At 36.6% G+C, this 25,621-nt stretch overlaps 3 protein-coding genes across 4 annotated transcripts; 1 reads left to right on the top strand and 2 right to left on the bottom strand.

Annotated features, from left to right (window-relative positions):
• Positions 1-1,159: 1,159 nt before the first annotated feature.
• Positions 1,160-8,034, top strand: LOC110910254 (formamidopyrimidine-DNA glycosylase). Of its 2 annotated transcripts, XM_022154970.2 has the most exons (11): positions 1,160-1,451; positions 2,998-3,049; positions 3,926-3,983; positions 4,092-4,160; positions 4,864-4,989; positions 5,081-5,131; positions 5,301-5,378; positions 6,271-6,370; positions 6,423-6,512; positions 7,295-7,329; positions 7,417-8,034. In XM_022154970.2, exons 1-11 carry the CDS (start codon positions 1,223-1,225, stop codon positions 7,831-7,833), a joined length of 1,305 nt encoding a protein of 434 aa, XP_022010662.1. In that variant the 5' UTR covers positions 1,160-1,222; the 3' UTR covers positions 7,834-8,034. The 2 variants fall into 2 exon arrangements, with proteins under 2 accessions (XP_022010662.1, XP_022010641.1); XM_022154949.2 differs by lacking the exon at positions 6,271-6,370 and having other exon boundaries at positions 1,161-1,451; positions 6,410-6,512.
• Positions 8,035-8,644: 610 nt separating this feature from the next.
• Positions 8,645-21,639, bottom strand: LOC110910246 (cis-3-alkyl-4-alkyloxetan-2-one decarboxylase). Its single transcript, XM_022154940.2, has 11 exons — positions 21,297-21,639; positions 14,382-14,457; positions 14,222-14,316; positions 13,506-13,599; positions 13,337-13,413; positions 11,878-12,005; positions 11,087-11,158; positions 10,733-10,803; positions 10,143-10,218; positions 9,266-9,409; positions 8,645-8,834 (listed from the first exon to the last, which is right to left on the bottom strand). Exons 1-11 carry the CDS (start codon positions 21,576-21,578, stop codon positions 8,795-8,797), a joined length of 1,155 nt encoding a protein of 384 aa, XP_022010632.1. The 5' UTR covers positions 21,579-21,639; the 3' UTR covers positions 8,645-8,794.
• Positions 21,640-21,887: 248 nt separating this feature from the next.
• LOC110901997 lies at positions 21,888-22,514 on the bottom strand. Its single transcript, XM_022148744.2, has 2 exons — positions 22,277-22,514; positions 21,888-22,166 (listed from the first exon to the last, which is right to left on the bottom strand). The coding sequence occupies exons 1-2, from the start codon at positions 22,472-22,474 to the stop codon at positions 21,954-21,956; spliced, it is 411 nt and encodes a 136-aa protein (XP_022004436.1). The 5' UTR covers positions 22,475-22,514; the 3' UTR covers positions 21,888-21,953.
• Positions 22,515-25,621: the final 3,107 nt, after the last annotated feature.

The raw sequence follows: 25,621 nt of genomic DNA, 5'->3' as shown, positions 1-25,621 counted from the left end.
TGGTCGCTGACAATGGCATAGTATTGCTACTATTTAACACAATTTTATGACAACCGCTGCAACACATTTGCTTAATACTAGTATAATATATATTTTAATTTAATTTTATCATTAAACTAGCATTAAGACCCGCGCGCGTTGCGGCGCGGATTCTTCGCAAACATCGAATGGATTAGTCCAAACGTTATGTGATGCGTTAACCATATAAAACACGCATTTTAATGTATTTGATTAAACTCAATGTAACCTATATAAGCATTACGATTGGATCAAAACATAAAGTAGATCAAATTATAGAGTAAAATCATAACGTATTATATATGACCCGAGTCATACATAGAAAACGTAACGGGTATAACGCAAAAGTTGACAGGTATAATGAAAAGAGATTAATTTACAAACAAAATTTACAAAAAAATCATAAAATAATCACGAAAACATACTATAATTGATCCGACTCGTTTTGCCGTGCTCGTTGTAGATTTTCATGAGGTTTTTTAAGATATAAAATTACTTGGATCCAAACAAAATTTACAAAACGTTCATAAATAATAAATAATCACGAAAACATTCTAAAAGCCTTCACATTTTAGGTCCCGCGCGTTGCGACGAACTTGTCAAATAGAGAAAAATAGACGCACTGCGATTGGCATGTTGCGGCGAACTTGTCAAACGGGAAAAAACGTTGAACCCCACACGCACGTTGCGGCGTGTTGGCTCGCAAAATATAAAAAAAATGTAAAACGAAAAACCTGCGAAAGATGAAAAATATGGGGGATCAAAGTTGAAAATATAAAAGTGTTGGGGTTAAATTGTAAAAGATGAAAAACTTTGGGTTAAAAGTAAAAAAGTAAAAGAGTTTAAAATGTAAAAGATAAACCTTTGGGGGTTAAAAGTGGAAAATGTAACTTTTTTTTTTGAAACACCCCCAATGCATATATTACAACAATACAAAGCAACAACTTGTTGCAAATTTATAATATGGAAATATTTAAATAAGAAATTAAGGAATGTGTAGCAAAAGACTGAAGAAATTAAGGAATGCCATATTGGGCTAGCCTGTGGGTAATTCTGGGCCAGATATCAAATCGATTCAGCCCATCTATCAACCATTGCTGACGTGTCACTATGCCTCCGATACAAAAAGTTAAAAATACCTGTGAAATTACACACACTGACACACACAGCTACACCAAAAAAAGCGCGCGAACCGCCATTGACGATGCCGGAGCTTCCAGAGGTGGAAGCGGCTAGAAGAGCCATTGCAGAGAACTGTATCGGAAAGAAGATCATACGATCTATCGTTGCCGACGATGCTAAAGTCATCGACGGTGTTTCACGTGCCGATTTTGAAGCATCTCTCACCGGAAAAACAATCGTCGGAGCTCATCGTAAGGGGAAGAATATGTGGATTGAGCTTGATTCTCCTCCTTTTCCGTCGTTTCAGTTCGGTTAGTGGATTTTGTTCGCGCAATTTTACAAACCCTAGAAATGATAGAGTATATGTTTTTAACGTTTATTGGACACCGTGACAAGCGCATTGTATGTATATTTCTAGATCCGTAGGTGTGAACGAGCCGGCTTGCTATACAGCTTGAATCGAGCCGCGCTAAAATGAGCAAGAGCTCTTGAGGTTACATATATACGAGAGGCTATTATTTATATGATGTTCATTTAATGTGTTAAGTGTATATTTTATCTGATAATTATTATCATATATAAAATTAATTAATAATTAATAATAACTTACCTGAGTTAGGGGCTGTTTGTTTACCTTTTAATGAGGCTCTTAATGGTTCATGGTTCAGACCTCGTACTGGTTCAGCACTTAATGGTTCTGTTTGTTTCGCGAGCACATGTCTTAATGGTTTAGACATTTGCCTCTGAATGGTTAAGCATTATACTAAGTCTGAATGGTTAAGACCTCTAATCTGAATTGGTCAGACATTTGCCTCTAAACGGTTAAGCATTATACGAGCCGAGCTCTAGCTTTAGAAATAGAGCTCAAAACGAGCCTCGAACTTAAAATGCTACTCACGAGCCAAGCTTGAGCTTTATAAACAGAGCTCGAAACAAGCCGAGTTTGAGCTTGAAAAATTACTCATGAGCCGAGTTCAAGCTTGAAAAACTACTCCCGAGCCGAGCTCGAGCTTTAGAAATAGAGCTCAGAATGAATCGAGTGTGAAAAACTACTCACGAGCCAAACTCAAGCTTTAGAAATAGAGCTTGAAACGAGCCGAGTCTGTGCTTGAGAATTATTTACCAGCTGAGCTCCAGCTTGTTTTATCAATAGAGCTCGAAATGATAACTAAGTGTCTAAGTGTAGTCTCTTTTTTAACATTTATTGTACACTTTCACATGCGCATTGGTATATCTATGAATCTATGATTAATGAGGATTTGCATTAACGAGGTGTTTGAATTTGCGATTTGCTGGTGTAAATTGGTGCTTATAGGCATAGTTATTAAAGGCACTAGGCGCATAGGCCTCGCCTGGGGCCTAGGCGCAAAGCGCAAAAAAAACGAGGGCCTGAGAAAAATAAAGCGCATAATGAAAAAATTTAAAAAATATATTATGTATTAGAAAAGGAATACTATTCTTCAAATAAAATAAACAAAGTCTATTATGTAACACTTTATATCATCTAATTAGTACCAAAATATTAGTGTATTAATGTAGAAAATTAGTTTTCCTTGATTAAAAGTAGAAATTTGGCTAGAATCTTGTCGGAATTTAGCCGGAAACTCTCCGGAATCTAGGAATCTTGCCGGAATGTGTGCTTCAAACCATCACCTAGAGAGTTAAAGCGCAATTTCCTCGACTTAAAGCGCAACTGCCTCGCCTCGCCTGAAAAACGGGCCTAGTCGCAAGAGGCGATGGCTTTTAACAATTATGCTTATAGGTGTAAATAACTGGCTGATTGCATACAAATAGGTTTTCAAGCCAGTTGAATGTTGAATGCTTACATATATGTTACTGTTGTTGGCTGTGTTTCAGGAATGGCGGGTGCTATATATATCAAAGGTGTCGCTGTAACCAAGTATAAAAGGTAATTAATTTATGATCATCATAGAAACAATTAGGGCTTGATTGCACAAACATAACTTTGTGAGTTCGTTTGTACATAAACATTGAAGCTCACTGGTTTGGAGCATATATTGAAACATTTAGCTTTTCTCAAATTTTATTAATTATATTACGTTTCTCATAGTTTTAAAAAATGGCTGAGGCGTGCGCCTCAAGGCGCGCTTCGAGGCGAAACGCCCAAAAAAACGATTCTGAAGCGCGCCTCAGGGGTTTATGTTGTACGTGCGCCTGAGAGGGGCTGAGGCCTAAAAGGGTTGTGCCTCAGGTGCGCCTCAGGGGTTTTTGATACATGTTTTTGAATTTGTGTCAATTTCAAGCAATTTATGTCTTTTTTATGTGTGTTTTTTATTATTTTGATGAATTTGATGATGAATTTAGTTAGTATTATTATTTTTATAAGATATATAATTTTTATATTTATTTTTTAATTTCGCCTCGGGCTTACGCCTCGATGCTTACGCCTCGTGAGGCAAAGGGAAAACGCCTCAAAACTCGTTTCCGTTCTTTTAAACCTTGACGTTTCTTAGAAACGATTAGGGCCAACTCTATGAATGTGTGCCCATGGTTTCACATATGGGTGTAAACAAACGAAGCTCGAGCATGACTCGTTTAACTTAACAGAGCTCGAGCTCGAGCTCGGCTCATTTCTAGCTATAACGAAGTATAAGAGGTAATGAATCTAAGCTTTATCGTAGATACAATTAGGGTTTGCTTGTTACGTTGTTACAACATAACTTTATGAGTTAATTAGTTAAATTGTACCGAAACATTTTAAATCGGCTGATGTTATGTTCCAAATATGAAGTTTGGTTGATACGTTGACTGGTTTATAATACAGGTCTGCAGTTAGCGATACAGATGAGTGGCCTTCCAAATATTCCAAGGTTTTTATAGAAGTAAGACTTGAGCACCTCATTATGCACAAGTAATTTCATTTTATTCCAATCTTTATGATGTTTATTTCTCTTGGAAGATGTTGAATTTTGTTCTCTCTCTCTCTGTAGCTAGATGATGGTTTGGAGCTATCGTTTACTGACAAAAGGCGATTTGCAAAAGTTCGCTTACTAAAAAATGTACGATGATACTATTTACACATATATCACTCCATTTGTTTCATAGTTATTGATAGCGCAGATAGCGTTCGCTATCGCGCGCTTCGTAGCGAAGCGCCAAGGTCTCGCAATCTGTATGTAGCGACTGAATAGCGTGATTGTAGCGGGATTCCGACCACGAATTCCGGCTCCGGTGCTGTAATTTCTGCCGGAAACCTACCGGAAGTCAGGAAGAAGAAGAGAAGAAGAAGAACGGCTGCGGTCTGTGTTTTAGCTTTTAAGGGTTAAATAACTTTTTGGATTTTAACATTTAACCCCTCTATCTTTTCACTAGTTAACATATAGTCCCTAAAACTTGTAAAAATTTACATAAAAGTGTAAAAATAGTTTGTGTATTTTAACATTTAACCCCCTCTATCATCACTAATTTACATTTCATCCTTAAACTTCAAAATCTATACATAAAAAGTATAAAATTAACATTATATATATATATATATATAATATATATATATATATAAATTACAATTAGCTATTTTTTATTTCTTAAATTTTTAACTACCTTATCGCTAAACACAAAATAGCGGGCGCTATTTCGTCGCTATCGCTACGTAGCATATAGGTACCTCATCGCTATTTGTCGCCATTCGCTATCGATAACTATGATTTGTTTTACTTTTGGTATAGTGAGAGATCTTATTTTTTTGACGAAATTTAATGACAGCCGGCTACTGTGGCCCCGATATCTGAACTTGGTCCAGATGCCTTATTGGAGCCAATGACAGAAGATGAACTCTTTAAAGCACTGAGCAAGAAGAAGATTGCTATAAAGGCTCTCTTACTCGATCAGGTCGGGACTATTGCTGAGTCATAATGACATGTAGTTCTTATCTTACACGGCATTAAAATTTAAAAGTTCAATTATGCTTTCATCTTGGCAGAGCTTTATCTCAGGTGTTGGCAATTGGATTGCGGATGAAGTGCTATATCAGGTCATATACTTGCTCTCCTAAAGCTTATATTTTGAGCAACATATACCTTTTTTTGTTTCCTTTTTATTTTAAGAGTTGGCAGTGTCACACATTTTATTGAGTCCCTAACATGATCTCTACCCGATGATGCTTTTTAGTTCATATTTAATTAAATAACTTTTTTTTTCAGGCAAAAATCCATCCACTACAGAGTGCTGCCACCATTCCCAAAGAAGGATGTGCAGCACTGCACAAGTCCCTTAAAGAGGTGCGTAAACACTAGACAATGCCACAATGGTTTTCAGTTTACTTTTAACTTGTAAGTTAAAGAGGTGGCAGTTTCGACCTGTTTACATATGAGTGCACTGATTGGCTCCTGTTTTTTATTTAATGGGTCGAACACTAAATTAAGGTACACTAATTTAGTGTAAAAAGGGATTTTTTTTAGAATATAGTGCAAAACGTACGTTTAGTGTACACACCGGAGATGCTCTAAAAGGACACGGGTCAAACGGGCCGAAACTCGAAAGTTGCCTAAAGTCTATTTCTAGAGTAAAATGGCATTTTCGTCCCTGAGGTTTGTCCAGTTTTGACTTTTGTCCAAAGGTTTGTTTTTTCGCATTTGGATCCAAAAGGTTTGAAATCTTGCCATTTTCATCCGGCTCATTAACTCCATCCATTTTTTCTCCATTAAGTCGGGTAGTTTCGTCTTTTTTGTTAATCAAGGCTATTTTCGTCTTTTTTGAATACTTGTACATTATGCTAAATGCTTGTACATAAAGTGAAAAAGACCGAATTGCCTTTTAAGTTTACAAAAAGGATGAAAATACCCCTACCATAACGGAGGGAAATGGATGGAGTTAATGAGCTGGATGAAAATGGCAAGATTTCAAACCTTTTGGATCCAGATGCGGAAAAACAAACCTTCAGACGAAAGTCGCAAAACTGGCCAAACCTCAGGGACGAAAATGGCATTTTACTCTTATTTCTAAGTTTAAATCCCCATAAATCATTTTATTCAGAAACTAGACGCTAATAATTTTGTTTTCAGAGAAAAATGTTTACGGGTCAAACCAACCCGTTTGACCCACCGTATTTTGCGACCTCTACTGTTAATCTATCTAGTTTACAGTCAGTATGGAGGATGATACTATTTGTAGGTTATTCATCATTCGGTTGAAGTTGATGCTGACAGCAGTCGTTTTCCTGTCGATTGGTTGTTTCATTCTAGATGGGGCAAAAAACCTGGAAAAATAAATGGTAAGATCGTAATTTGATAAACACTTGTTGTATTTACAGGTCATCAAGCAAGCTGTTGAAGTTGGGGCTGATAGTAGTCAGTATCCTAGTAACTGGATTTTCCATTCCAGAGAAAAGAAGCCCGGGAAGGCTTTTGTTGATGGTTTGACTCTTCAACTGTTCTTCTTATCACATTTTACGAGGTTTCGTTGCTGTAGATGTTTCGGCACGTATATTTATGAAGGGGTTCATTCGGGTCTTGTTTTATCTCAAATCGGTCAGATAAAAAAGTTAACCTAAAAGGGGAACGGGTTGAACCGGTCTATAGGTTGAAAGTCGCACAAAGTTAATATTTTATGCGTACAATCTTTAAAATTAGTTCTTATATAAATAAATATCCTAGAATCTTACTGAAAGAAAATTGATTTTGTTATAATAAACCTTAAATACTTGACTTTTTTTTAAAGTAAGGACATGGATGTGTTTGCGGTCAACGGTCAACCTGAACCATCCTGTACTCAGAGGCGAACTGTCAACTGGGTCAAGCAAGTTGACCTTTTTAGTTAATTATTAGTTAAAAAAACTTAGATATTTTTGCAATATTTTTGTTTTCATAATCATAATTATCGCAAAATTCTTTAAAAGAGTGTATGCAAAAGTGTTTGCGGGTCAGCATGACTCGGCTCCTTCTAACAATTACAAGTTACAAGTCTTCTTTAGTTGTTTTGCTTGATGTTTTTCACGACTGGATACTATTCAGACGATAAGAGTTTTCTAGTTTCAGTTGACTATTCTGTGTGCATTTCTGTTGACGGTTTTTTGCCGGCAAAAATGCGGTAAAAATTTTCAAACTGAATCTATCAAAATGCGAAACACCATATTCTTGCACCTTTGGACGTCATATTGGCCGAAACAAAAGGTTTGACGTTTTACATTTCATGGCAGGAAAGACGATTGACTTTATCAAATCTGGAGGCAGGGTATGTCCACACCAGACCCGTAATACTTTTTGATGATGTTTCAGTTGAATATTTAAGGATATTTATGTTTTTTTTTTGGTTTGATAGACAACCGCATACGTACCTGAATTACAAAAGCTAACTGGAGACCAAGTGGTCAAAGCAGCGGTCAAACCACAGAAGAAGTCCAGCAATAAGAACAATGACGAAGCCGAAAGTGAGGGCGAAGAAATTGCAAAACCGAAAGGAGGGAAGAAAACAACCAAAAGTAGAGCTAAGAAGGCTCCTGCAAAACGCAAGCCCGACACAAGTGATGACAATGATGATGACGTCGACGATGAGAAAAAACCTGCCACGAAAAATAAGTCAACGGGTGGTAATAAGAAGTCAACTGCAAGAAAGAAGTCAAAGGAAAGTGAGAGCGATGAAGATGACGGTGATGGTGATGAGGATGAAGTGAAGGGAAAAGAGGAGGTTGCTAAGAAAGTGCAGACTGGTAGGCCGACTAGGAAGAGGGCAAAATAGTCTTTTAACTGCTTCGGTTATCGGTTAGGGGAAAAATGTGCAAGGGAAAAAGGAAAGTGTTGAACCCTATTTTTTGTAACCATTATGTGTGTTGCTAGTTAAGGAACCTGTAACCTTGTTTTTGTATATCTGGCATTGTAGCCTAGTTTTTGTACCACGAAGAAGGATCGGCTTTTAGTTTATCACACCATCTGTTTGCAAGGTTTGAATAGCACCCAGTTTAAGGGGTGCTCACAGTCACATTTGGTTAGTTTTCATGGCATTCCAGGTTGAACTGCCAACTACAGTTTTAGGAAACGACAAATCAAACTGGCTAGGTTGGGTAGGTCATTCAGATTAGCTGGTTTTACTAGTTTGGTGGTTCAACGGTTTGGTTTTACTAGCAAAGCAAAGGTAGGGGCTGAGGAGGGTAAGATGTAGACAGCTTTACCTCTACCCTGTAAGAATAGAGATGCTGCTTCCAGTGAGACCCTCGACTCGACAGTAGTTTTGCATCAAGCCTTGGACATAAGGCACATAACACTCAGCAATCTGGACAAAGATCGATTACTGCATATACCCTTTTTGTCTTTCAGCTATCAATGCCACCACATGATGCATGATTAACCGTCCTCAGCTTTTAACGTTATTTTCACGAAATTAGTAAAATAACGTTAAAATTAGTGCACTTTTACTTTTGCCCACCGATGACCCACACATATATACATTATATGCGCATACCGCAAGCGGGGATAGCCTGCCATGGTGGAACTAGGTAGTTGTGGGTTTAAATCCCGCAGAGTGTAGTTATGGTGATTTTGTCGTTGAAAAATAATAACAAAAACAAGACTACATTATCTAAAAAAACATATAGACATCACATATAATGAATGTAAATACTATACAATGTACTACTAATTTGTCTTACCATACAAAACAATCTCCCTATCAGATGAAATATACTCTCAGAAAGGTTTCATAATCAGAGGAAGTATTTCAGAGCATCAACAACTTTCTCAGGCCTGAAACAAATTTAATCCATCATCAGAGCCATCTCAGCGTTAGATAACGAGCCAAAATGAGTTTGGGTCAAAAGTCAAAACAACTTTTACGTCGGCACTCCGTTGTAGTTGGGGTTTCAAATGTCTCATTCATTTACTTTCATGATAGTCGGTTTATGTTCATTCATTAAGGCTCGTTAAACTAAAAGAACAAACATGAACACATGTCTCATTTATTTACTTTTGTAATAGTCCGTTGATGTTCATTCATTAAGGTTCATTTATATATCCGCGTGTGTTTGTCTGTGTCCATTTAGCATATACGTACGCACAAAAACAAACACATTTGGCTTTTTTTTACCCGTTTAACTCGCTACCAACAAAAAACAAACAAACTGACTTGACCATTTTCCATATAAACAAGTTAATAAAAGAGTGTTTAAATAGATTACCAGTCTTCTTGAGGCATATGACCAGCCCCTTCGATTAACTTCAGAGTCACCGCAGACGGGTTTCCTTTTTGAAACTCCTCTGCAATTGACTGAGGAAGATATTTGTCGGATATACCCCACGCAACTAATATCGGTGTATCCCACCTGTCACCAAAAGGCTAATTTTTTTATAACTTGAAAACACATGATATATTAATGTTTTTGTCAAAAAAAAAAAAAGTTTTTTATATGTTTTACAGACAAGTCCCTGGAGAAAAGAAAATTGTACTTCCGCTTTTTGCACAGTTAAGTCCCTGAGCAAAAAAAGTATCATGTGAGTTTTTTTTTTTTTTTTTCACTTTTTTGTTCAAGGATTTATCTGCAAAAGATGGGAAAGCATGACGGGTTTATCTGAAAAAAGCACATAGTTTGGGGACCGGAATCATGCAAAAGCTTTTGTTTAGGGACTTATCTGCAAGATTGGGCAAGCACAAAGGTTTTTGTGACAAAACTTTGATAGCAACAAGAGTAAAGTACACAGATGGTCCATATGGTTTATCAAAATTTTGGATTTGGTCCCTACCTTTCCAAAAGTACGTGGATGGTCCCTGTGGTTTGCACTTTGTAACACATTTAGTCCTCAGCCAACAAATCTAAAGGTTTCAGCAGGTCCAAGTTAGGGACTAAATGTGTTACAAAGTGCAAACCACAGGGACCATCTATGTACTTTTAGAAAAACCTGGGACTAAACGCGTTACAAAGTGCAAACCACAAGGACCATCTGTGTACTTTTGGAAAGCTAGGGACTAAATCCAAAATTTTGGTAAACCATAGGGACCATCCATGTACTTCACTCTAAAAACAATATAACACTTTGATATTTGAAATATAGTTCTACCTCCCGGATGCAAAGCCATCGGCTATTTGGCTTGAAGTCCCTTTAAAGTTGATTCTTTTGGCAGCTTCAAGCAAAGCTAAAACATTTAAAAAACAGTTAGACTTGTATATTGTATGATTTATCTAGTCCACATTGTCATACTTGACCCCATTGCAATCATTGTCAAGAAACAATTAAAAAGACTTTCTTTTATGTTTACATATCAACCATTAATGAAAGATAGAGGACTAGAGGTGACAACTTTGATACTTTAAATCTTTAACGGGTTAAATGGGTCAAGCTAAAAGAAATAACTTGAAAGGAAACGGGTCAAATGGGTCGAAACTTGAAAGTCATCCAAATGTATTCAAATGCGTAAAAGTTCAATCCTCTTAGTAGTTATTAGAAAATAAAGATTATTATTTTAATAAATTGGCTTTGTGAAGCATATTTAACCAACCAATAATAACTAGTTTCGCAAAAAGAAACAAAAACATTTGTGGATCGACCCATATTGATCAAAAACCTATTTTGACCGGTGACCCGATATGTCCGGCCTGTGTATTATGCCACCCCCGGTGGAAGAAAAGAGAGAATGAAAATTTACAAACCAAATCCAGGTCCACTGCTTCTCAGATATGGTAGCCGATAAACATCAGCCTTTTCTACCTTCAAGACGTAACTGTCATAATTAACAACATTGATAAGAACATAGCACTTCAATAACTATATAACTAAAGAGAAGTAGACCCAACACATTGTTGAACTATCAATACGCCAAATAAAAGTCAAGCCCACTCCCAAAAAGTTAAAAGGTGTTGATCTAGTTTCATGTTATGAAGCAGCGTTCATAAAGATCGTCAATCAAATGTGTTCTCCGCAGTTCTTAACGTAACTTTCACTATCTCAAATGTACTAAAAGTGAAATAAGGTCCATAGTAATAAATGCACTATTGGATACGTACGCGCTACCTGCTTCAATAAATCGCTCAGCCATTATTGCATTTTGGCAAGTGAATTCACCAAGCAGTGGAATTCTGCAAATTAATAAGAGACATAACTAGATTGTTAGTCTTATATATTTGATGGCCATTTTATCCACTCATGTTATGTAAAGTATGATAAGTTTGAAAGTGGATGCATTTTTAAAATAATAAAGTCTTGTTGATATATTTACTAGGCAAAAGATCAAATACAAATAATCTAAACATACTAAACATACAAATTGAAGGAAAACTCAAAAAGACAAGGTGGCATTTTTGTAATTACCACCAACTATCAAAGTTACTATACAAATGTGAACTCAACCAAAAATACCTAAAAAACACAATATTTTTTTTAATATTTTTTATAAAAAAAATCGCTACATTTTGTTAGCAAAAAAAAAAAAAATTCTGCTACTAAAAGTAGCGATTTTTTAATAAAAAATGTTAAAAAAATAAAATAAAATAATTTTGTGTGTTTTTTTATTTTTTAGATTTTTTTAGGTTTTTTGGGGGTTTAGTTTTTAGCATTTTAGCTTGGGTGGGTGGGGGGGGGGGGGGGGAGGGGGGGTTAGGTTTTTTTTTTTAGGTTTTTTAGGTATATTTGTAGAGTAACTTTGATAGTTGGTGGTAATTACAAAAATGCCACCTTGTCTTTTTGAGTTTTCCTTCAATTTGTATGTTTAGTATGTTAAGATTACTTGTACAAGAACTTTCCCCGTATTTACTAATGTTACATAAGTAATATATGATAACTGTTGCAGTATTTGAACCTGAGTTGTTGAAACAGTCCTGGGATAGGAGATGAAGCTGTTAAAGGAGTGTTCAACATTACAAGTTTGGATATCCTGCTTGGATTTTTTAAGGCCCATGTTAATCCATAGGAACCTACAAGAAACCCCTACAATAAGAGTGAAGCAACTTTAGATGTGTTTTTTTTTTTTTTTTTTTCATATAAATTAACAGATAGGTAAGGAGTAATTCATACAAAATAAAGTAAATCTTACTCATTTGAATAATATCAGATAAAAGAGTAAGGGGCTAATATATTATGATTATTGTTTGATAGATCCTCTACATGACATTGATCTGTTGATGATGTGGCATAATATGAATGGTTTATAGAAGCATAGTTGTCGATAGTGATTAGCGACAAGGCACCTATAGGCTATGTAGCGAATAGCGACAAATAGCGACGGCTATTTTATAAATAGCGATTACACTAGAAAAAGAATTTTGAAAATTTTTATATGTATATTACATCAAAATACCCTTGTATATATGCTATTTTACATGTATATTTAACAAAAACCTATAAATCCAGCTATTTTATAGCTATATCTAATTGCTATTTACATCAAAAAAAAAAAAAAAAAAACAATCGCTATCATCGCTATTTGTCGCTATGACCCATATAGCAACACTACGTCGCATGGCTACATAGCGCGCTATAGCGGTCGCTATAGCCGCTATTAACAACTATGTATAGAAGAATAAACATGATAAGGTTATTGTCTGTTAATTTTACGCATAACATAACCCGGACTATGCATCCATTTTTTAGCTGCTGAATGCATTGTTAATTAAAAAAATAAAAACTGTGGCATATAAGAAGCTACAATTTGTTGTATGTAAGAATATTTATACCTTATTTTATAAAAGTATCTTAGCAAATTGTCACTGAGTGAAACAAATGAGCAAATTTCTTCATAAATTGTTAAGTTGTACATGCAACAGGTCTTCCTTGTTATAGCGACTTATAAATCAAATACAAACAATTTAAAAATATATCACACAACTTATTTTCTTTTAAGAAAATAACTGGATTCCAACAACCACACTAATTCACAATACCTATATAATGTTTGACATAATAATTGCAAATATTTACATTTTATCTATTTAATTACATTTTCCCCAAATTTATCCGAACAAAGACCTTTTTTTCTTTAATAAAACTTTCCGAATTCTGACTCATTTACGTACTCCTAACATTATGTCAAAAGTACCGCTTTTTGGCTAGTAATATGTCTTAAACAACTGATGGCAAGGCGCCACATTGATAGGCTGACAACATTCAATGTTTGGGATCTATACATATTCAGTTATTTGATGTCCTAAAAAGGTGTATAAGATTTAAAGTCAAATAGTCAACAGAAGTTAAAAGAAAATTTAAATTGACATAAGCACCATGAAGTCATGAACAAACTAACATGTGAAATTAGTTCAAACCTGAACCACTAGTGAGAAAGGAGATTTGATCTCCAGGACGTCGAGCAATTTATCCAGTTGTTCATGGTATTCTTTCTCTGTCAACAATAATATGGTTAGATTTCTGACACAAGTCATTCAATATGAATTTATATTCAAATATTCATTTTCCTCCAAAAAGTTCACACACCAGTGTAGTCAAAGCCATATCCTGCCTGTGGCTTGTCACTGAAACCAAATCCTATCCAATCAGGCGCGAAACAATGGAAACCAGCATCCGCCAACTAAACGTTAATATCAAAAATATCCATAATTAGTATAGAATATGCTTATTTATTCAAATCAATCATCCATTCAGCATTTATGTTAAGAACATGTTATCATTGATCCAACTAATATCTGTATTTCTATCTATATAAAAGTTGGGGTAAAATACCATTTTCGTCCTTGAGGTTTGACTACTTTTGCGACTTTCGTCCAAAGGTTTGTTTTCCGCATCTGGATCCAAAAGGTTTGAAATCTTGTCATTTTCATCTAACTCGTTAACTCCACCATTTTTAACGTTAAGTCAGGGGTATTTTCGTCTTCTTAGACATTTTTTGTGATAAATAAAGGGTTTGGGTGGATAGAAAATCAACAGAGGTGGATCTTTATTTCTTATAGTGGTTTTATTTTAATAAAAAAATGTCTAAAAAGACGGAAATGCCCCTCATCTAATGGAGAAAAATGGATGGGGCTAACGAGTTGGATGAAAATGGCAAGATTTCAAAACTTTTGGATCCAGATGCATAAAACAAACATTCGGACGAAAGTCGCAAAAGTGGCCAAACCTCAGGGACGAAAATGACATTTTACTCTACAAGTTGAAATAATCAAACTTTTACAAGGAAGAATCAGAAGCAGAACCTGAGACATCACAACCCGATAACCGAAGGACTGTGTTGGAGCACCATGGAGGAAAACAACAGTTCCACGTGGACCAAGCCGAGCATCAGACGTGCCTATAAGATTCAAAATTAGAATACCAGAAATATTATAAGATTTTTTTATATTTAACAGTTTGTACCTGTTTCTCTCACAAACCAGGTAAAGCCTCCAGATTTGATGTAAGAACCGTATTCCTTTCCCTTATCTTCTATTCTCTATACAATTATTATCACAAAACTTTAGCAAAAGTTGTAGCATCTTTGCTGAAATCGAACACTTCTAAGAAACCACATTGTGAAGAAAAGCAACCAAACCAATGTTAACTAAGATACATAATCTGAGGTCAATAAAGTTATGACTAAGACTAGCAATTTAATAACTTCTTTGATTATCCGTTTATGTACACATTCTTATCCTTGTATGACTAGCCATTGAAGATAATGCTAGTGCGATTCAGTTGTGAATAATTTGTGCAAAATATACTTATAACTAAATGCTCACATAAAAACAGAATTCACCTAATGCACTTTATCCACAACATCAGTGTAAGCAGATGACAGATTGAAAGATCATTAGCAGGAGGTTCACTATGTGATAGATGCGCATTTTTTAACAAAAATATCTCACTTCTGTTATATTCCTGGGTAAATTTGCCCTAATCTCAATTCTCAAGACTCAAAGTGCACATATCATTTAAGTAACTCATCAAACCACAAATTAGTAAGTATTAGCCAATACATAGCATAGCCATAAACCACGGCTATGTATATCGACTAATGATAGACCATATAATTAAGTTACAGATTAGTTTTATATATCATTATATTTAGTGGTACTAAAGTGTATCTTTATGTTCTATATATATATGACATTCCTGTAATCATTATTCAAGATCAATAATACAATCTTTACGTTCTATTATGGTATCAGAGCAATTCTAACCCTACCCAAACCCTACTGCCGTCGCAGCTCCTTCTCTCTAAACTTGCTGCCGTCACGCAATTCTGTTCTTTTTTTTAAACCTCTGATCATCTTCTAAACCAACCATTCCAATGGCGATGCTCTCACCCTTCACCACTGTAGAGAAAACTGCCCACAATTCGCATAAATTCGCCTTTAAATTAACTCCCACAAACTATGGCTTCTGGAAGAACATGATTCATCCCTTCCTAGTCACTAATGGCCTGTTTGGATACATTGATGGTACCATACCATGCCCACCTTCCAGAACTGCGGCCACCACCGACACAGCTTCTGTTGATAATCCCAGCCACTTGTATTGGGTTTCCAATGATGCCCACGTCCGAATGATTCTCATCTCCACCATCTCTGAATCCAGTTTTTCGCATGTTCAGGGTGTAACATCTCGTGACTTGTGGCTGTCCCTTGAAAGAGCCTACGCCCCGAATAACTCATCCAGGGAATACACACTAAAAACGCAGCTGTTGAAGCTTCAGATGAAGGCTGATGAGACTTCTGCCTCTTATCTGAGTCGTGTGCAGGAATATGCAACAGCCTTGGCCAATATTGGTGAGCCCTTTAAAGACAAAGATATAGTAATGCTTACACTTGCTGGTCTACGAGATGAATATAGCGGACTTAAAGCCAATTTACTTGCTCGTTCACCACCTGTTGCCTTTACTGAATTACACGGCCTGCTGAGTGATCATGAGTTCATGATGACTCGACATACACCAGCCATTCCTACTGCCTTCACAGCCTCCACTTTCTCAGCCCCACCTACGGCCAACAGCACTGCTGGCCTTCTCCCCAACCCGGCACCACCACAGAATCAACTGGCTACTTTACAACAATTGGCTGCTCAGCTAGGGTATAACATCAGCCCTGCTTTTACCCAAAACCAACAGCCGCAGGCCTTCTTTACCAACCGTCAACCAACCAATTATCGCGGTAACCGTCGTGGTAATTCTCGTGGCAACTATCGTGGTAATTATAACAGGAACCGTGATGAGTCTCAAACATCTGGTGCCCAGAACCGTCAACCACAGTTTGCTTGGGCCTCTACTCAGAACACCGTGTATGGTCATTGTAACCGGTGTGGTATTGGCCACATTCCTGCACAATGTCCTAACAAGGCTGGTCAATCTTCCACACGCGACTCGCCCCAAGCAAATTATGCAGCCTTTTCTGAAGCTGGGTCTACAACTGGTTCACTCTGGAAACCTGACACAGGAGCAAATGGTCATGCTACACCCGACCTTGCAAGTTTGGACAACTCTGAGGCCTATCTTGGTAACAATTTCCTTCATGTTGGCGATGGTAATCCTCTCCCTATTTGTCATATTGGTTCCTCAAAATTCTATTCTCCTAATAAAACCTTTTCTCTCAATAATATTCTTCATGTACCCGAACTCAAACAAAATCTCTTATCAGTTCAACAATTTTGCTTAGATAATAACGTTTTCTTTGAATTTCATTCCTCTTTTTTTGTTGTGAAGGACGAGTCTACACATACCATCCTACTCACGGGCCCAAGTGAACAAGGTCTCTACTCACTTTATCTTCCAAAATTGAAGTCCCTTCCACATGTTTCCTTCACAGCAACTAAAGCTCCGTCAGCGATCTGGCATCAACGCCTCGGCCATCCCAATGCTCGAGTTTTTCAATCTATAATGTCTAGTAGTCAATTACCTGTTTCCAATAAAGTGTCTTCTTCTTTATGTTCTTCTTGTCAAATGGGGAAATCCTCCAAATTGTCGTTAAAACTATCAAATTTTCGTAGTAACAATGTTTTGGATTTGGTTTATTGTGATGTTTGGGGTCCCGCACCCTCTATTTCCTTTAATGGTTGTCGCTTTTTCTTATTATGTGTTGACCATCATTCACGCTATATGTGGTTTTACCCTTTAAGGAATAAATCTGATGTTTTCTCTGTTTTTCAATTGTTTGTTAAAATGGTTGAAAGACAATTCAATACGAAACTTAAAAGAGTTCAATCTGATTGGGGTGGTGAATTTCGTAATCTTGCTTCGTTTCTAACATCTCTTGGCATAATTCACCAACGCTCATGTCCACATACGAGTGAACAAAATGGTGTTGTCGAACGCCGACATCGCCATGTTGTTGAAACTGGCTTGGCGCTTCTTGCTCACTCTCATGCCCCTCAACGTTTTTGGGAGTTTGCCTTTGAAACCGCGGTTTACCTAATAAATCGCATGCCCTCAAGAATCAACTCAAACAAATCACCTTTCCAACACTTATTCAACCGACCACCTGATTACTCATTTTTACGAGTCTTTGGGTGTGAATGCTTCCCTTTCCTACGCCCGTATAATCATCATAAAATGGACTTCCGGTCCACCCCGTGTGTTTTTCTAGGCTACAGCTCAGTTCATCATGGGTATCGCTGCCTAGATTTACAATCTGACCGGATTTACATTGCTCGTCATGTTCGCTTCAACGAACACATTTTTCCATTCAAACCACCACTCATACCCACATCTCCTACACAATCACCTTCCTACTATTCTTCCTACCCCATACCATCAGCCTGTCCTTCCACTTCTACTTCCACTTCTACTTCCCAACCTTCAACCGAACCTCATAGAGCTGAAACACAGCCTTCGGACCACCATCAAACCCATAACCAACAACCCTCGAACTTGTCCCACACAACAGGCCATGAACCCACTCATTCCAGCCCTGAACCGACCCTTTCCAGCCCTGAAACAACCTGTTCCACCTCAATTCCTACTACCTCACAGTCCTCAGCTCACATTTCCTCTTCACCACCACGTACTCGTCCGCCTAATCTTCGCCAAAATCCTAAGCCAACCATTCGATATGATCCTTCAGCTTACCATGTCTCTACAAATTCTTCCGAGTCTATTGAACCTTCCTCTTTTACTATCGCCAACAAATCACCGGAATGGCGCCAGGCCATGGCTGAAGAGTTTGACGCTCTTATTCGGAACGGGACATGGTCTCTTGTTCCCCGTGTTGCGAATACTAATGTTATTGATTCAAAATGGGTTTACAGGATCAAAAAGGATGCACATGGAAAGGTCACTCGTTACAAAGCAAGACTCGTTGCCAAAGGTTTTAACCAAAAACCCGGTGTTGATTACCAAGAGACCTTCAGTCCTGTTGTCAAAGCAACAACGATACGGGTTCTTTTGTCTCTTGCTGTGACAAATCAGTGGTCTCTCAGACAGTTAGACGTTCAAAATGCCTTCCTTCACGGTGATCTAAAGGAAACTGTCTACCTACAACAACCACAGGGGTTCGTTGATAATTCTAAACCCGATCATGTTTGCTTGCTGCATAAATCTCTTTATGGCCTGAAACAGGCACCACGAGCATGGTTTGAACGTCTTAGCAGCACCCTACATCATATGGGCTTTACCGGTTCTAAAACGGATCCTTCACTTTTTATACTTAAAGCCCGTGGGACCTTGGTCTACGTTTTGGTCTATGTCGATGACATTATAGTTACAGGGAACAACACAACAGCTATCAATGATGTCATTGCAACATTAGGCACATCATTTGCGGTAAAAGATCTGGGGGACTTGCATTATTTTCTGGGTATTGAGGTTATTCGTCATGGCAGCAACTTAATCCTTTCTCAGCGGAAATACATTTCTGACTTGATTCACAAAGCTGGGTTATCCGAATGCAAACCAGTTCCTTCTCCTATGAGCACATCTCAGCTTCTCACCCTCGGTGACAGCCAACTTCTTGCTGATCCAACCAAGTATCGACAAATTGTGGGTGCTCTTCAGTATGCATCATTATCTAGACCTGACATCACTTTTGCAGTAAACAAAGTGTGTCAGTTCATGCAAACTCCCACAGAAAACCACTGGTCGGCTGTTAAACGGATCCTGCGGTATCTCAAAGGTACCTCTCATTTTGGTCTGTTTATTCGTCATGACTCTGCCTCTACTCTTCATGCCTTCACTGATGTCAACTGGAACACCACTTTGCGAGCTTTTTCTGATGCTGATTGGGCCGGCTGTCCAGATGATCGCCGGTCCACCGGGGGGTTTGCCATATACTTGGGCTCCAATCTTATATCATGGAATGCTCGGAAACAGCGTACGGTGTCACGTTCTTCTACTGAATCTGAATATAAAGCTCTAGCCGACACTGTTGCTGAATTAACATGGCTAGAGGCCCTTCTACATGAACTCGGTATCATCTCTAAGATTACACCTACACTCTGGTGTGATAATCTAGGTGCCACGTATTTGTCCGCTAATCCTGTGTTCCATGCTCGCACAAAACATGTTGAGTGTGATTATCACTTTGTTCGCGAGAAAGTTGCCCAGGGAAAACTTCAGGTCAAGTTTATCTCCACACATGATCAAATAGCCGACGTTTTCACCAAGCCGCTACCGTCTCAAAGGTTTCTAATGCTGAGGTCCAAGTTGCAGGTCGTTCCCCGCCCTCAACTTGCGGGGGGATGATAGACCATATAATTAAGTTACAGATTAGTTTTATATATCATTATATTTAGTGGTACTAAAGTGTATCTTTATGTTCTATATATATATGACATTCCTGTAATCATTATTCAAGATCAATAATACAATCTTTACGTTCTATTAACTAACAATAAGAATTGAGCTCCGATTTCAAAATAATTACAATACATCATCAATGAAGTGAGCTAGAGAAAGCAATAATTCAACAATAACCACATATTAGTAAAAACTGAGCTCTGGTTTCTAAATAATTACAAAACATCAACAGTAATGAACTAAAGTAATCAATAATTCAACGATAACCACAAATTAGTAAGAATTGAGCTCAATAATTACAAAACATCAATAGTAGTGACCTATAATAATCAATGATTCAACAATAACCACAAAGTAGTAAGAACTGAGCTCCGATTTCAAAATAATCACAAAAACATCAATAGCAGTGAACTAGAGTAATCAATGATTCAACAATAACCACAAAGTAGTAAGAAAATTAAGCTTCGATTTCTAAATAATCAGAAAACATCAACTGCAGTGAACTAGCTTTAGCTTAATCAACGATTCAACAATATATTCAACTACAATCACAATTTAGTAAGAAATGAGCTCCGGTTTCTAAATAACTACAAAACATCAACGATAGTAACTAGTGTAATCAATGATTCAACTATAGTCACAAATTAGAAAGAATTGAGCTCCGATTTCTAATAAATTACAAAAAACATCAATAATTGCGAACTAGAATAATCAACGATTCAACAATAACCACAAATTAGTAAGAATTGAGCTCCTACTTCAAAATAATCACAAAATATCAATAGTAGTGAACTAGAATAATCAATGATTCAACAATAACCACATATTAGTAAGAATTGAGCTCCAATTTCAAAATAATTACAAAACATCAACGGCAGTGAACTAGCGTAATCTATGATTCAACAATAACCACAAGTTAGTAAGAACTGAGCTCCGATTTCTGAATAATCACACTACATCAATGATAGTGTGCTAGAATAATCAATGACTCAACAATAACCACCATGTAGTAAGCATTCAGCTCCGATTAATTTCAAAACATCAACGGCAGTGAACTAGAATAATCAACGATATAACAATCAAATTAGTAAGAATTGAGCTCCGATTTCAGAATAACTACAAAACATCCACGATAGTGAACTAGAATAATCAATGATTAAACAATAACGACAAAGTAGTACGAATTGAGCTCCGATTTCAAAATAATCACAAAACATCAACGGCAGTAACTATCGTAATCAGTTATTCAACTATGATCACACATTAATAAAAACTTAAGCTCCGATTTCTAAATAAGTACAATACATCAACGGCCGTAACTAGCGTAATCAATGATTCAACTATAAATTCAACTACAATCACACATTAGTAAAAACTGAGCTCCTAATTTCAAAATAATCACAAAACATCAACGGCAGAGAACTAGCTTAATCAACGATTCAACTATACATTCAACTACAATCACAAATTAGTAAAAACTGAGCTCCGATTTCAAAATAATCACAAGACATCAATAACAATAGGGAACTATAACGATCAATAATCAACAATTCAACAATAATACTTACATAGAGCATTTGTCCAACGTTTCCGTCCTCAGCAGGAGCTTCTGGAAGTTGAATCGCGTTCCGGCTTGACGGATTATCTGTTACGAAACCGAACGGATTAAACGACGGCGTGTCATCGTCCTTTTCTGACGCTTTTGCGACGAACTTTCGTGTGAGTGATAGTCTCCTTGTTGTTGTGTTTGTTATGCTTGCGGCGGAGACGGCGGCAGTGTGGCGGTTTCCGGTGGATGAAGAATATGTGGCCGGAAAATTGAGCGGTTGAGAGGAGAGAGAGAGAGCCATGAACCAGAACCACCAGATTCTGTTAGCAACTTCTGTTTCTGTGAAGCACACTCATCACGAGCGCTTATGTGGATTTTTTTTTTTTTTGTATTTATTCATCAACTAGCCTAAGACCCCGCGATTTTCGCGGGCGGCTAAACACCAACTAAACACATAAAATAATTTAAATGTAGAACGGTTAAACTTTGATTGTTAAACCTAATATTGTGAGACACTTGAGCACGTCCCAAAAGTACATCAATATAATGTTCGTTACACATTAAGTTTTTGTAAACAAAACATATATAGTAATAATTGTTCCAAAACTGTTACCACACATACGACATGCGATATTAGTTGTTTACTTCTGACGCTATCTGTCAATAGATACATCATCTAGGGGTTCGAATTAAGAATTCGCAACGTGTTTTGATCCCTATAATATCGCAGCAAAAACTGAGCTCCATTTTCCAACCCAGCCTGCAGCATTTTCCAACGTGCCGTTTCTTGCCGGATCTCTAGTGTCATTGAAAACCCGTCTTCAGTTTGAACTACCATCTCATCAAGGACAGACATATCTACATTTGCTGCAAATGCCTTTGGGAACCGCTGCATTACAGTCCGATAAAATAAACAAATTAAAAAACTAATAAACAAAATACAAACTTCAAAGCGTTACACAATATTAAAATAAAGCATTTAGAGTATGAAAAACTTACAAAACGAAAAGATGGACACCATGTTAGTTCGTATTGGTTGGCTTGATGAACAACGGCCGGAATATGTGGAACGTCAACAAAGTCTGGTTCCAACACAGGATCCGCTACAATGACTGGCACATCATGTTCAACGTCTACAATGTCATCTTCCATGTCTTGATTTTCGCTGTCTAATAACAAATCTTCACTAACATCCATTTGTTATGTGTCTTCCTCTTCTTCAACACCAACACTATTGGCAACCTCGGGAACAACAGACTATATTCCATTAGGATGGAAAACCAGAATGTTGAAAATACGCCTCGCAACCAACTCAAAAACGATTACATCACCTGATATGAGATGAAGTTCTTTGTTGATTTTTGAGAAATCTTGAATGAAGTAGTTCGATCCCCAGAGCCTATTCACTTTGACATTCCACATGTATGTACCTCCAAAACAAATTGTAAAGTTATCGTCCAAAGTGTCGGTTTTGAAATACCTGTTCATAAACTCTTTCGGCAACCACTAAATAAAAAATAAATGCAATCGTCAATAAAAAAGTCAGTTGGTTCTTCATCCTAAGTAGTAAGGTATAAATTACCAAGTAACCGTTCTCGGGAAATAACATCTCTACAAAAAAACTTGTTTTTAACACCGAAAAGACAATCAGCCTTAAAATGAGTGAACTTTAGCATCTGAGCATCAACAACATGGAAAACAATAACATCTTTATCCTCCAGACCAACATCACGAACCATAGCAGACCAACCATTCGAGAAACAATACCTAGTGGTTTCGTATAACCTTCGTCAAATCACCTTTCCCGACGACATTAAACCTTATATAATGGATAAAAGATAATTTGATTATTTTCATTTTACAAACCTTCAAAAGTTGCTTGTGGCGGCCTTGTCCTAGTCATAAGTAGACGACCTTTCAATTCTCATTGTCAAGTCAGAGACATCCATGGTTGTCACACGGAAGGCGATTTGGCTCAATGTGCCATTGAGGGCTAGCAAAACTTTCTCGATAACCTACAAAGAACAGGAATGAAATATGTTTTACAATCTTGGTTTTCCTAAATTGACAGATGCTAGAATAAGCAAAAGATGAGTCGCTAAACCATGTGATTTGTCTCCTATCTCAAACGGATCAAATAGGTAGTTAATTACAACTATTATTGTAATAATAATAATAATCTTTGTTGCATCGGTTATTTAATAAAAGTTGTGTTAAGAGGACTTGTTTAACGTTTTCACCTGATACTCAACCCCATTTGAGTTGTGGTTTATCATAACTGTGCATAAAACTCCTAAATGCATGTTATTAATGTGATAATATTGTCTTTAATTATCACACTTAGGCATTATTTATTTACAAAAGGTTTATAAATATGGATGAAAAACTATTAGTATACAAACCCTATTTCAACTGACTCAGTTTGTTTATGTTAAAAGTTGAAGAGTTATGACTTTTTGACTCTTCACTCAAACCCATTTGGGTTGTGTTTTATATCCATTTGATAAGAACTTGGTCTTTTTCTAAACAAAACACTCCTAAATTGTAATAAATGAAGCAATGTAAGTTTGAGAATGTTTTAAATGTGGGTCTATACCTTGGCAGCTTTGGTGCCGATAGGAATAATGCTGAAAAAATCGATCTTTCGCCTCTCCAGTCCTTCATAGATCAGTTGCTACTGCATAAAGCAAATATGATCAAAGGTTCAGACCACTCCAAGCAAAACAATACCACAGATTTCAGTTACATTTTGTCCAGGACATGACTAAGGAAATGGAGTTTATAAGGTCACAACAATAAGAAGAATTTTTATTACTTATAGGAGAAACTGCAAATTAGTGTATTTAAGCGATTAGGAAGCCTTAGATAAAATGATCAATTGTAACGACATTTAGAAAATATCAGGCTGCTTTATTTCAAACTGATCATTTGTTGTAGTCAAAGATCCAAGCTTGATAAAATTTGTTAGTCTTACCTTGACTTGATTGGTCAACTCTAGTGTCCTTTCCTCCAAACGCCTTTAAAAAGTTTTGCCTAAGCAACAAAAATTAATTGTTTTAGCATGTGACCCAACCTGCCACCTCTACATGCAAGTGTAGCCTGTAAATCTAAATAGAGTTGTAAAAGTACAGCATCACATATGATCTAAACCTACTACCCGTTTTGACCAATTACCCATCCCACTAATCTTGCAACCTCTAAAAGCAAATATAACTTGAAACTCTAGATGGAGTTGTAAATGTGGCCAAAAAAAATAGATAACAAACAAATAAATATGAACGTCCAGTATCAAGCTCTAGGTTATAGATTTGTATGAATATATACAATATATATGTTATCACTTACTAGTAAAGTTGCTCATAAGAGGAACCATTAGTAAAGAAAACTTGATACGATTAAATAATTTAAAAAGAGCTGGTCATTCTAAAAGTACTTAAAATAATATAGGTCTTTTGAAGCCATCAACATGCTCAAATAAAAATGTTCCGATAATTAAACATTACCTTTTTATTGAATCTATAATCACGCTTGAGAAGAAAGTGGAGAGGCATATTGAAAGAAAAAGGAGCTTTGACGAACATGAACAACTTTAAAGGGCCTAAAAATGTGCAAAGCTTCAATATAGTTTTAATTCAGTATGTTTCCATAAAATACATGGTTTTTATCATGTAAATATCTAACTCGTCAAAAGAAAACCTGCATAAGATTCAGATCCAGCGCCTTTTGATACCAGTGTCCTGATAATCTGTTCAAAGATTTCATGGAAGACATGTTTGGATGTGTTAAAGAAAATGAAAAGTTGCAAAAGATGAAAGACAACACAATGACAATTCTTAAAATTAAAAAAAAAATGATGCAATCTATAAAGTTTATGATTATCTTAACAAAGGAACGACAAAGAAAAACTCAAAAATGTTTCACATTATCTTGAATTAGAATAAGGACTTGCAAGTAAAAACTCAAAAGATAGAAAACTAAAAAAATACATATCCAAAATTCTGTGAAGGAACGACGACACACCCAAAATTGCACAATCACCTGATGGCGTCAAGGGTTCCTTCACAATATTGCGTCATAGCAAATCATGTCCGAGTCGGCATGCTTTAATGTTTCATTCATTACAGTTACAGCCTTGCATATTATAGATTTATAGAAGGAAAAATAAAAGTAGAACCTGGAACTAAAAACAAACAAACCTCAAAAAACCATAGAAATTGCTAAGTATTTGAAGTGGAAAATTAATGAAGTTGGCATGTTACTACTCAAATAAGATTCACTTAGATGACAAATGATAATACCTCATGGCTACCCGTTTAAAAGCCATAAAATCAAGAATTGCAGATA

This window comes from Helianthus annuus, chromosome 2, assembly GCF_002127325.2.
Source record: "Helianthus annuus cultivar XRQ/B chromosome 2, HanXRQr2.0-SUNRISE, whole genome shotgun sequence".
NCBI classification, from domain to species: Eukaryota; Viridiplantae; Streptophyta; class Magnoliopsida; order Asterales; family Asteraceae; genus Helianthus; species Helianthus annuus.
Note: the sequence above shows the minus strand (reverse complement) of the source record. Positions and strands in the feature narration are given on the sequence as shown.